At 44.5% G+C, this 12570-nt stretch overlaps 1 protein-coding gene across 1 annotated transcript; it reads right to left on the reverse strand.

Annotated features, from left to right (window-relative positions):
* Positions 1-10: 10 nt before the first annotated feature.
* Positions 11-11718, reverse strand: ACAT2 (acetyl-CoA acetyltransferase 2). Its single transcript, XM_036886705.2, has 9 exons — positions 11561-11718; positions 10892-11026; positions 8330-8511; positions 6933-7050; positions 2794-2937; positions 1906-2028; positions 1203-1357; positions 575-685; positions 11-257 (listed from the first exon to the last, which is right to left on the reverse strand). The coding sequence occupies exons 1-9, from the start codon at positions 11613-11615 to the stop codon at positions 87-89; spliced, it is 1194 nt and encodes a 397-aa protein (XP_036742600.2). The 5' UTR covers positions 11616-11718; the 3' UTR covers positions 11-86.
* Between the last annotated feature and the right edge of the window lie 852 nt (positions 11719-12570).

Genomic DNA, 12570 nt, shown 5'->3' on the forward strand with positions numbered 1-12570 from the left:
CACTTGGTCCTCTGATAATCATGTATTATAACTTAGTAAAGAGATGAGATTCATACTTAGTATAGGCATGATTAATTGTTAAGATTTCATCCTCTCTGAACACACACTGCTATTCCCATCCCGCCCCCAATGCACAGGGCAGCAACACCACGCTGTCCGCCCTTTCGCTCCATGGCATGTAACAGGGTAACGAGAATTCGGCAACCAGATGCTCCAATAGGGTGGCCCAAGGCTATAGCTCCTCCTTGAATGTTGACCTAAAGGAAAGAAGATTTACACCATTTATTCTGGACATAGGGTCAAAATGAACTGGCTTAGACCCCTGAAAGATCCATCCTGCCTGCCTCCCATGCTCCATGTCAGTCTGACAGATATTAAATGTCTTGTTTAAGTAAAAAGAAAAATAACAAGGTTCTTTGCTTTGGGAAGCAACAAAATACGTGAACTTCCAAGGCTGAGCAAGAATTTACCCATGTCCACCCATTGCTACATGGCCAATACTTGGGGATGATATGTCCTTTCACCATGACTTCATTTGCAAGCTCCATACAGGATTTATTTTGCTCATATTTACCTTCTCAGGGTTTAATCCAAGTTCTTTAGCTATTACAACAGAGAGGGCTGCAAAGGCTTCATTGATTTCAAATATGTCAACGTCCTCCAGGGACCAACCTGCTTTTGCAACCTAAAGAAAAGATTAATGGGACAGAGGTCTAAAAATTCAGTGGAACCCTTATTCATTGTAGATACAAAAGCAGAATGTACTCTGACATGGGTCTCTAGAAACTGCCACTTTGGCTTCTGCCATTAGCCTAGTGATAAATCATTTTGCCTTGGTGACACCAATTCTAAAAGATTAGGGTAAAGCCTCGGAAATTTTAAACTGGTAACAGCTAGGTGTAGATGAAGTGGTAGAGCAGAATCCAAAGGGCATATGATCCAAATGTTCATGGCTGCTCTGTATTCAAGTAGACTAGAGAGAGCTAAGGTTATGTAAGGCTAATGGGAAGACTGTTTAAAGAAATGAAGCAAATGAAACCTGATAGGATTAAGCAAGAATCAGTCATCCTCAACTCAGCATTTTGGATTGGAAAGAACCTACGAGGCTTAAAGACGGCAGAAGTTAATACAGGTTTACAGGTTACTGGTCTGGTTCAAAAGAGGTTTTATCAACAGCAGTGGACAGGCACGCACAAACTCACAGCTTGCTTGATGGCGGGGATCGGTCCTGTGCCCATGATGGAGGGCTCCACACCGACTTGTGACCACGAAACTATCTTTGCTAAAGGTGTCAGCCCACGCCGACCAGCTTCTGACTTCTTCATAAGAACCACAGCTGCGGCACCATCATTTATTCCTATAAAATATGAATGTCTTGATTTCAAATAATACTTGCTAACCTCAACTATATGCTGTGTCTACCTCCTCTAGCGCCTGAAGACACGAGTTAAATTATTATTAAACCATCTTGGCAAAGTCATTTGCCATAATTCACATTCTACAGTATAATTTGAAGAGGTTAAGTTTGGTAATAAGACACAATGAACCACAGAACATTCAAAAGAGAAATATTTGTGGGGGGGTGGAGGTTGATTAATGAAAAATGGAAGAAACAGCCCAGGCCTCACAGGAGGTATTGAGAATTTCTGGTTTTGGAAAAGTACAAAGGTGATATATAAACTTGGGGGTTCCCTAATTTGCTTTTTCATCTGTATGTTAAATTAGGTTGTTGGGAAACCAAATCCATTCTTTCAGTATATATAGATAAGGTCAATGATCAAATAATAGTTACACTTTTCCCTAAAGCAACTAAAACAAGGCTGTAGAATAACTATAATGAAATTGAAGTAACTGGGCAGACCTAGCAGAAAGTGGTAGTGCCCCAGCTGCCCTCCAGAAACTGACCTGAAGCATTAGCGGGGGTGACTGTTCCTGTTCCATCTGTAAGAAAGTAAGGCTTTAGCTTAGACATGGCTTCTATGTTGCTGCCATGGCGAGGAAATTCATCTGTTTTAACTTCAGTAAGACCTGAAAAGAAAAAAATTAACCCAAGATTAGTAGAGAGATGGCAGCAGTGTGCTGGGAATGGTGAATCCCTCAGGATACGTGAGGTTACATACTTGGGAGAAAGGTTTAATGAAACTCATTCCAACAGGAAAGTACATACTAATAAAAATGACTGTGTGTTAAAATGTAATGAGCCTTGTGTTTTCCATATCCATTGCCCTTTCTGAGGCAATTCTTGTGCAAAATGTTGCTATGTTGGGGGCACAAGACTTGGCTGGTTACAGCTGTCTGGGTCAGGGAGTGTCAAAGCCAACTGAAAGGGCTGAACAAATGAGAGGTCAGTTATCAATAACAGCACTTGACCGGAGCATTCCATCACCATAACAGAGACCCGAAAAGATCCACACTCAAGAAATAGGAAATGCACACAGAAGCAGCAAGTAATGGATGTTCACTCTGGAGATTAGCCTGAAGGGGTGAAAGGTCAACTGCTGCCTGACAACCACGAGCCAATACCCAGTTTCTCATGAAACCTGCTGTATCTACACAGTATGTGGACATTGGGGCCAGGAGGGTCTGAATGGTGGCACAGCTTCCCATTTCCTCACCACATGCAAAGCTCCCCCACCCTACTCTACTACCATGTTCAGAAGTAGCCAGGACCTACCTGTCCTTTTCAATCTAAGAGAAACCTCAGACAACTTACCAACGTTGTTATTTTTTGGATACTATGCTTATCTAAAAACAGCTATGTTGATGTTTAAACCTTATGATTTATATACCCACCTTTTCTAGAAGATACAAAAACTGGTACAATCTCTTTGTCAAAATGGCCAGCTTTCTGTGCGCTCTCCGTCCTTTTCTGGGACAGAACTGCAAACTTGTCCTGATCTTCTCTACTCACTTGCCATTTTTTGGCTACATTTTCAGCTGTGCAAGAAAAAAAAAACGTAAGGCAAAACCCAAACATTTTCAGGACCTGGCTTTTGATAGCTCAAGTTTTTACATTCACACCAGCACTGAACGCCCACCAGCAGGCTCTCTGGTGGGCTACAACGCACCTTGTGGCAATCTTGCCTCCCACAGGCAATGAATTTGGAAATGCCGCAGTGACTCTTCAGAAGCTATTTTCTTTCTTTGCTTCCTTCTCTTTTCCTTTCTTTATCATTTTAAACTTTCAGAAATTTCCTTTCTGCAGATTTCACCAATTTTTTAGTCTTTGCTCCATTTGCTTTATCATTCTCTTTCTGAACCATTTGAAAAACTAGATAGCATGTCTCCTTCTCTCTCAATTTTAATGTGTGTGTATCTCTCCTAACAAAGCAACTTTCTCACGTAACCACAGTTATCAAAATTAGGAAATTTAACATTGGTACAATTCTATCATCTAATTTTTGGCGCATATTATCCACATTTCCCCTAGTGATGTCCTGTGTAGCCAGATCATCGGTCAGCCCAGGATCCAACCCAGGATCAAGCAGTGCACTTCGCTGTCAACCTCTGTAGTTTTCATTTTACTTGGAACAGTTCCTCAGGCCATGTTTGTGTTTCTTGACCTTGATATTGTGGAATAGGGGGGCCAGTTCTTTTGTCAATGTCCCCAGCTTGGTTGGTTTGATGTCTCCTCAAGATTAGACTAGATTATGTGGAAAAGCAGGTATGCCACTGAATGATATGATCTTGGGAAATCTTACCAGGATACACATGATAGCAGTTTAGCGAAGGTGATGTTAGATCAGATCATTTGGTTAAAGTGGTATCCACCATGTTTCCACACTGTAATATTACTATTTTTCCATTTATAATTAATCAGAAATTTATGGGAAGTTATTTTGAGATTATGAAACTATCTTTCTCCTCAACAAATTCTACCCATTAATTTCAGCATTCCTTCATGATTTTCTTACTCCAACATTCCTTCTATATGTATTAACTAGCATCCTATTATAAAGAGCATTTCCTTCTCCATTTATTTACATCAGTATGTACTCATATATTTTAACTTTGTTTAATAAGTTATAACCCACTATAACATTATTTATTTTGAGCTCTAAATGTTCAAGATTTGGGCAGTGGAGTCCTCTAAACTGGCTCCTGTGTCCTTTTGACATTTTCCCATGTGCTCTATGCACTTCCTTATTTTTTTTGCACTTTTCTCCTAACCCTGGAATAAGGCATTTCTCAAAAGAGTCCTAGTTCTTTTCGATGGAGAAAAGCATTTAGAAACCTAAGATCTGGGTGGTAGGACCCCTTATTGTTACTAGCATGTCGCTGTTTATGTGCCTATTCATTAGCAACCTATATATACATATACAATTTACAAATGTCCATATATACACATTCATGGTGATCCCTTGAGTTCCCACTGATATGTCTGAATGCAATCTAACACCAACTACATTCTTCTCCCTTTCCATACTTGAAAGTCCCTTCTACAGTAGCAAGAAGCCTGGCTCCCACTGTCTTCAATATATCTACTCATTTGCCCAAACCTAGAATATATAGAAGGTAATTTTAAAATCTGTTAACCTCTAACCTCTGGGAAAACCAAACCTAATAACTAGAGCTCAATATTTGTTTACAGTTCTTCTTTCTTTTTTTAGTAAAATTTACACAGAGCATAATACAAAAACCTTAAGATTAAAATTCAGTAAGTTTTGGTAAATGCATACAGCCATATATCCCATATATATATATATATAACATTTCCATCACACATTTGTAATGAGTAGAAAAGTACAAATCTTTTGCTCAACATTATGTTTGTCATATTCATCCACGTTGTTGAGTTTATCATTGTTCCTTTTTATTGCTGAGTAATATTCCATGATATGACTATACAACTATTTGTTACACATTCTCCTGTTGATGGACACTTGAATTGTTTCCAGGTTTTGGCTATTGTGTATAAAGCTGCTATGAACATGCTGCACAAAGCTTTTACTGATCAATGCTGTCATTTCTCTTGGGTAAAGAAACTGACAAATCTTTTTCCAAAATAGTTGTGCCATTCTATATTCATGACTGCAGTGTATGAGAGTTCTAGGTGTTCCACATCCTTTGGTGGTGTCAGTCATTTTAATTTTTATCATTCTAGCAGGTGTTGGGTGGCATCTTATTGTAGTTTTCACTTGCATTTCCCTAATAAGTAATGGTGAGCACCTTCTCATGGGCTTATTATATGAGCCATCCATATATCTTTCTTTATGAAATGTCATTTTTTGATTGGGTTTTTAATCTTTTTATTGTTGTTATAGTCCTTTTTATATTCTAGAGACAAGTCCTTTGTCAAATATATATATTGTGAACATTTTCTCCCAATTTGTAGCTTGCTTATTCATTTTAACAGTGCCTTTGAAGATGGGCAGAAATTTAATTTATTAAATCTTTAAGGTTATTGTCTTCTGAGTCTTGTCTTTACTTATCCCCAGTTTTAGAAGCTATTCTCTTATGTTGACTTCTAGAAGCTTTATAGCTTTAGCTTTTGTTTTTAGGCCATGATTTATCTCAAATTAATACTGGTATACAGTGTAAGGTAGATTAGGGTCATCTTTTCCACGAGTAATCTATTGTTGCAACATCATTAGTTGAAAAAGCTTTCTTTCCTTTTCCCATTTCATTACACTGATACCTCCACTGAAAATCAGTGTAAGTCTAGACCTATTTCTGAACTCTATTCTGCTTCAATGGTTTACTTGCCAGTCTTTATGCCAAAACCACACTGTCTTGGTTACCACAGCTTTACAGTGTGAAAATCCAACAGTGTAAGTCCTTCTATTTTCTGCTTTGTCAAAATTGTTTCAACTACTCTAGGTCCTTTGCATTTCCAAGTATACACTTTAGAGTCACCTTGTCAATCTCTAAGAAAAAGTCTGCTGCAATTATGATGGAACTGTGCTGGGGCCATAATTCTTTGCACGCGTTAGTGATTGTCTAGGGATGACAATATGTATCTTTAACTTACCATAGTCTACTTAGAGCTAATACTATTTCAAAATTTAAGAATCTTGGGACAGTACAGTTCTGTGCTCCCCAATCCTTAGTTCTACTCCAACTACCTATGTTGTAAACCCTACAATACAGTGTTATGCCTTTTGCTGTAAACAGCCACATCTTTTTTTAAAAGTAATCTTTTATATTTACTTGCATAGTTACAATTTGTGGTACTCCTCATCCCTTCCTGTAGATCCAGGTTTCTGTCTGGTGTCAGTTCCCTCCAGTCTCCAGAACTTCCTTTAACATTTCCTATAGTGTAGGAGTGCTGGCAACACATACCGTTCCCCACATCGCCAAACCCTTCCTTCCCTCCTTGCATTTGCAAACACTGTTTCCTCTGCCTTTTCCCTCCTCATCCTTTTTGATATGATATACAGCTCCCACAGAACCACAGTGATTGCCACACACACTTAAGCAAGGTGCTTAACCTCTCAGGGTTTGTTTCTTTCACACTAAAAGTAAATGTCCCTTCTCTGTTCCCAAGTTTTACATTTATATATGGTAGAGACATGAGTTATTTTGATCTTCCAGTTGCTTTGCCAGTAAACCTAGACCACAGGTGCCTTCTAAATGGATGACTAATGAAGATCTGAGTATTTACAAAGAACAGAGTCAGGTGTAGAAGTACTAATGTGTCTGATATTGCCTCTGCCACAGGACCAGTATTTGTGGGCCCTTGTTTCTGCAGATGGTAAAATGGAAGACTGATGCCTCCCACCTCAAAATTCACTCATAATCCAGGAGTCACAAAGGAGAGAGGGGATGTTTCCTCAGTTCAGTCCATCCCAGAGAACTACCCCTGTTGTCCGAGGTACAAAATGATTAGTAGGATACACTCCCTGCCTTGAAGGAGAAGGCACCTGTGAAGCCAATAATCATGTGATCTTTTTTAGCCCCGCTTACATCTGACGGCAACTCCAGCAGCTCACCTGTGATGCCCATATGATAGCTGTGAAATGCATCTGTGAGCCCGTCACAGAGTATACTGTCACTTAGCGGAGTCTCCCCAAGCCCGACTCCTGTCCTCAAGTGAACCAAGTGGGGTGCCTGGAAACAAGAAACAGAAACGTATTTAAGGCTTCCTTGTAACTAGTCTTCTCCTCTGGATCCCACTGAAAACTATCCAGCGCTTCACCTGCTCCTTCCTGTGACTCTTCCTCAGTTCTGGACCATCCTCCTCACCCAGGGCCCAGGGTCTGGAGACCCCGGATAGCAGCAGACCACTCCACCCTGCCGACTCTTGGGAACCCATTACTCTCCTATCTATGCATTTCTTTTTCCATCAAACCTATCTATTCTGTGTCCTATTTCCTTAAATAGCTCATTTATCCTTTCCAAAGAGGCAGCTAGTTATCTGTTCAATGAGGAGCTCCTCTAAGAGCTTAAGTGATGCTAACAATGTGCCCCCCACTTCAATGGGAGACACCATGCCTACAGGAGCACAATCAGGATGCCTAATTAACAATGGAGAGTGATTGCTGGGTAGGAATCCTCTTAACTCCTACCAACTCATCAGCAGGTATACTAGAATGGAAACACTTGGAGTCACAAGATCTGGATTTGAATCCAGGCTCTGGGCCTCAGTTTCCTTGCCTGTAAATTGGGAATGATACCATCTTTCCTCCAAAAGCTGTTGGTGATGACACACATAGGCACACCTCGTAAACCACTATAGGTATGTGTGGTCCCATCAGAGTGACTCTGGTGTTTGTGGCCTTGAATGCACCCATCCTGGGCCTCAACAATGGCCTCTGCTTGGGGATCCCCAGGTCAGCCCCTGAATTGCCCATGGGAAGCAGGGGATATACTCTCTCCTTTCCACTGCTACGCCCATTTGAAGGCTGGGGCTCAAGGAAACAAAGCCCACCGGGCAGACCTCTGCAGAAGGGCTATCTCAGCATGACTCTTCTGCATATGCCCTAACTCTGAAAGGCCAACAATATCTGGTCTCTGGGGTCTTCAAGTACTGGAAGGTAAATGGCAACATGTGTTTCTGACTTTTCCTCACAATGAGAAAGAAATATAAGACCAAGGATATCAGCCAACTAATGTTATCAGTTTAATTCAGGAAATACTTTATGCTTCAGTAACATTTTAGAAAAAAAATGTATTCTGTTCCAATCACACTGACTGACAGACTTTTTCTTCAAGCTGATTTCCCACCCAATCTGAAGAATGATTAACATTTGGGTGGGTAGGAACCAGGGCTGAAACCATTTTTTGTTTACCGTTTGGTTTCAGCTGATATGCATCTATTTTCACCACAAGGGCCTGTCCCTGAGTTTACCAGTGAGATGTTAGAGCACCAACTCCTCAGAGGCCTTACCTTGCTCATGTTTTCCATGCCTCCTGCGACCACAATGCTGGAGTCTCCCATCCCTACTGACTGGGCTGCCAGGCACACGGCTTTCAGGCCTGACCCACAGACCATCTGGCAGCTCCATGCTGGAACAGAGTAGGGGATTCCCGCACCCACACTGGCTCGTCGAACAGGATTCTGCCCGCAACCTGGAAGAAGGAACACAGAGGCCTCTCAGCACTCAAAGAGAAAAATAAAATGTTTGGGGCAAAGTACATGCAGAATCAGGTGACTGCCAACTGGGTGTCCAGCTACTTCCCAGACAAGGCAAGTTCCCACCAGAGGCAAAAAGACCTGTGTACACTCTACACCTGTCAGTCTAGCCCTGGAATATGCATTATCTGATACATTCTACAGATATTTCATGAATATAAGCTTTCTTCTCCACAAAGAAGGAACTGTCTTGTTGAGCTTCCAATAGGGCTTGAATGAGCACACGCAGCCTTACAAACGTAGGGCAGAACTTGGGCATCATGCATGTTTCTAACGAGGGTTCCTTGGTTCCATGATCATGGCCTAAGACACCTGAGTATATAAGAGGATTATTTTAAGAAGAAAACCTCTGATAAGATGTACTTCTTTTCTTGCTTCATTCTCATTATACCAGGGTTAACTGGTCATGCAACAAGACGTGTATTGTATCAGAACTGACAAATAGCTTTCTCTAATTCAACTATGGGGACTTCCTTCAGGGAATGGGAATATAGCACAAACCTAATTCAATCAAAGTAGCAGAGAAGGGGGTGCAGCTGAACGTTTCAAGTATTCTCTTTCCCCAGTGTCTGTGATCAATGGATCAATGTTTATACAGTGGTCACTCTACTGCGAATTTCAGATATACCCATACCTAGGCACCTTTCCTTGGTGAGTTTGTTGGAAAAAAATAGCAAGTGGGTCATTGACAAAAATTTTTAAATTATACTCACATCACAGTGTTATTAATCTGGGACTATGCTGAAGGCTAAAAACTTGAGACTGAAAATAGATGCAGGAAAAATTATGAAAAAGCAGTATCAAAATATTCTCTGAATTAAACTCACAGAACACTAGTTAATAAAAAAGACATTAACGTTATTTAAGGCTCCTGGTTTTTAAAGCTACAACAAATTACATACGCATTTAAATAAATAACTCCTTTAAAAAAAATTTATGTATTTATTCATAGTTCCCACCCTCTGGTACTTAAGAGTTAATAAGTGAGTTTTGAACATAATTAACAGTCTATCATTTAGCAGAATATGAGCTCTGTGAGAATGCAGATTTCTAACCGATAGGAACATGACTTCTCCCAGCTGACAGAAGAGTGCCTGCTCCACAGCAGGTGCTCTGTAAATATTTGCTACATGATTGTGGAGGGAACCAGGCTTAAGAAGTAGGACAGATGTGGGTTCAAGGGCTACTTCCACTTCAAACTTGACCTCTCAAAATCTCACTTACTTATTTGTGAGAGTATGCCCCAAAGGGCTCGCTGAGAGGATTAAATGAAGTAATGAAAGGAAATCACTAAGCACAGGGCTTTAAAGGCCCTCAAGAAGCACCACTATTATTTGCACTATGATCACGTGGAGAAAGTATAGACAGTGGAGACGTAGAGACAGTATAGAGGTGAGGCGTGCAAGGCAAAGCAGAGGAACCGGCAGTGAAGTATCTCTGGCGTGTGAGTGAGTGAGTTCCGGGTTTGGGAAGGAAAAAAGGAGGGAGTGACCCGAAGGTGGCCAGTCTGAGGGTGTCACAGATTTTAAAGCCTTGGAGAGTCCCGAGAAGGACGGTAAGACAAGGAGAATTAGGAAGAAGAACCACAAAACTAGGAAGGAAATCCACAGAAAAAAGGGCCGGGTCTCAGGGTAATGACAAAAGATAGCTGTAAGAGAGCATTACCAATTATTACAAGTAATGAGAATTTATGCCGAGTGGAATTTCATGCTCATGAAATTCGTTATCAACAACTCGTTAGGAATTGTCAGTGATCACTGGTCTATAAACCAGGTGGCAATCGGAAGCACCCTGGTGGCTCGCCTGTGCCCACCCGGGGAGTGACGGGCCCTCGCTGGGAGGAGCAGAAGTGTGACCTCCCTTGCCAGCTCAGAAGGGAGCCCCGTGAGGCATGGCCCCTACCTGTGTCGGCGCGGTGGCCCCGCACCTGGAGCAGTGCAGGGCACAAGGGGGGAATTCAATCCGTGTTTAGCGAATGTGTGACACTTTGGGGTTATACGGAGGGCCGTGCACACTGTCCCACGCGTTGGGCTGGCCCTGCTTCTACGGAATGAAAAATGGTGGAGGACGGAGGTTTAGGTCCACTCGGTAAAAGCCCATTAAAGACGCAGCATGCTCAGCTGAGAGAAGCAACCTGAAGGGCTGGGCGGGGGGCGACAGGAAAAACTCCACAGGGAACTCCGCGAGCAAACACATGGACACAAGACCCTGGGCGTGGGTGTGTGGGTGTGGGTGTGTGTCGGGGGCGCGGGGGGAGGGGCGCTGATGGACTGCGTCGAATAAGCCTGACCTCTGCCAGGGCCACTGAGGAGTTACCTGCTGCCAAAACGTGCCCGAATATGACCTCCGACACCTCTTCGGGCGCCACAGCGGCCCTCTTCAGGACCTCTCTGATGACAGTAGAGCCCAGGTCGTGGACGGGGACGGTGGATAAGGCACCATTGAAGGAGCCTGGAACAGAGGCGCGCGAGGGTGGTGAAGGCGGGCGCCCTGGGCGCTGGGGAGCCGCACCCCGCCGCACCTGCAAACTCTCCCCAGGTCCGAGACACTGTCCACGCTTCCCAACAACAGGGCGACGCTTCCACGCGTCCCAGGGCTTTGAAGTCTCCGCAGCACTCCGGCCACGGGGGCAGTCCTCACTAACCCCCGCGGGCGCAGCTCAGCTCCCGCCCCGCGCGGAGCTCGCACGACCCGCCGAACCGCCCCTGCGGCCGCGGTGCTGCGACGGCTCCGCCCAGAACGGGCCCGTCAGGGGCCTCGCGCGAGAGCGCCTCTCCCCTCCAGCCAATGGGAAAGCCGGGAGGCGCGGTGGTTCTACCCGGAAAGCCAATCGGAGCACGGGGAGCGGAGGGGGCCAAACCGGGTGAGGAGGAGGGCGAGGCTGCCCGCCCGGCCGGGAAAAGGGCGAGGCGCCGGGTTCCGAGGTCCTACGGTTCCCGGGTTCTTCGCGGCTCGGATCCCCCACTGAGCCCGCCAGCCACTCACCTATGACGGTCCGCGCCGCCGAGACGATGACCACGGGGTCCGAGCCTGCATTCATCCTGTCGTACAACCACTTCTCGCAGTACTGAGCTCCGCGCCGCGAGCAAGTGAAGCAAAGACCCGGTTGCCGTTAACAAGCAGCGCCGGGGGGCGGAGCCGAAGGCAGCCCCGCCCACCACCTCCGCGGGTGCCGGTGCGCAGGCGCAGAGGCGAGTGCGTAGGGACCGGTGAACGGGGGCCACGGTCAGGGCGAGACCTCGGACTGCAGCCCTCTCACCCTGCCGCCACCTCACACCCTGTCTCAACATCCCGGGGTTGTAGTTTCCGAGTTGACGTTTTTATTTTCGGGTGCTGGGAAATGGGTTTTTGAAATTAGTGTTTTGGGGATCAATGAAAAGTGGGGGTGACAGTATCCCGCATGCAGCCCAGAACTCGAATCCCAGTGGTGAAATGTCGGGGCGAATCCCGGCACTGGGAGCTCGTGGCGTGCGCGTTTACCCTCGTGGCCTCCACAGATCCTCTGGGTGTGCCTGGGCCCCAGGAGCCATTCATTAAGTTAACAAGAGTTCTGCTGCAAGTCCGAGGGAAGGCTCCGCGCCTTGCTGTGCGGTCCCCCAGCCTGCCTCGCCGATCCCGGGAGCTCAGCTCAGTGGGGAATGTGTGAGGAAGGCCGAGTACCGAGTACCTTAGTATGTCCAGCGGTCAGAAGGATTTCCGCCGATTGGCAGTTTGGACCATCTGAAAGGAGAGTAGATGTTTCATGGCTATTTGGAATAGACTTGATACTTTTCACCTCCTTCCATGAATCCACTTTGACTGATTCCCAACATCCATTTTACTCTGAATAGTCTTAGCAGTGGCCAGTGGTTTCAGAATGGACATGTGACCTAGTCTGGGCCACAAAAATGTGAAACAATGCTTGCTGGATGGGTCTCGGGAAAGACAAGTCTCACGTCTAAGAAACAAAGATGAATCCTATTCCCTTTGCGGTGTCAGGACGTGAGGCCTGGAAC

The sequence above is a fragment of the Manis pentadactyla genome, chromosome 12, assembly GCF_030020395.1.
Source record: "Manis pentadactyla isolate mManPen7 chromosome 12, mManPen7.hap1, whole genome shotgun sequence".
NCBI classification, from domain to species: domain Eukaryota; kingdom Metazoa; phylum Chordata; class Mammalia; order Pholidota; family Manidae; genus Manis; species Manis pentadactyla.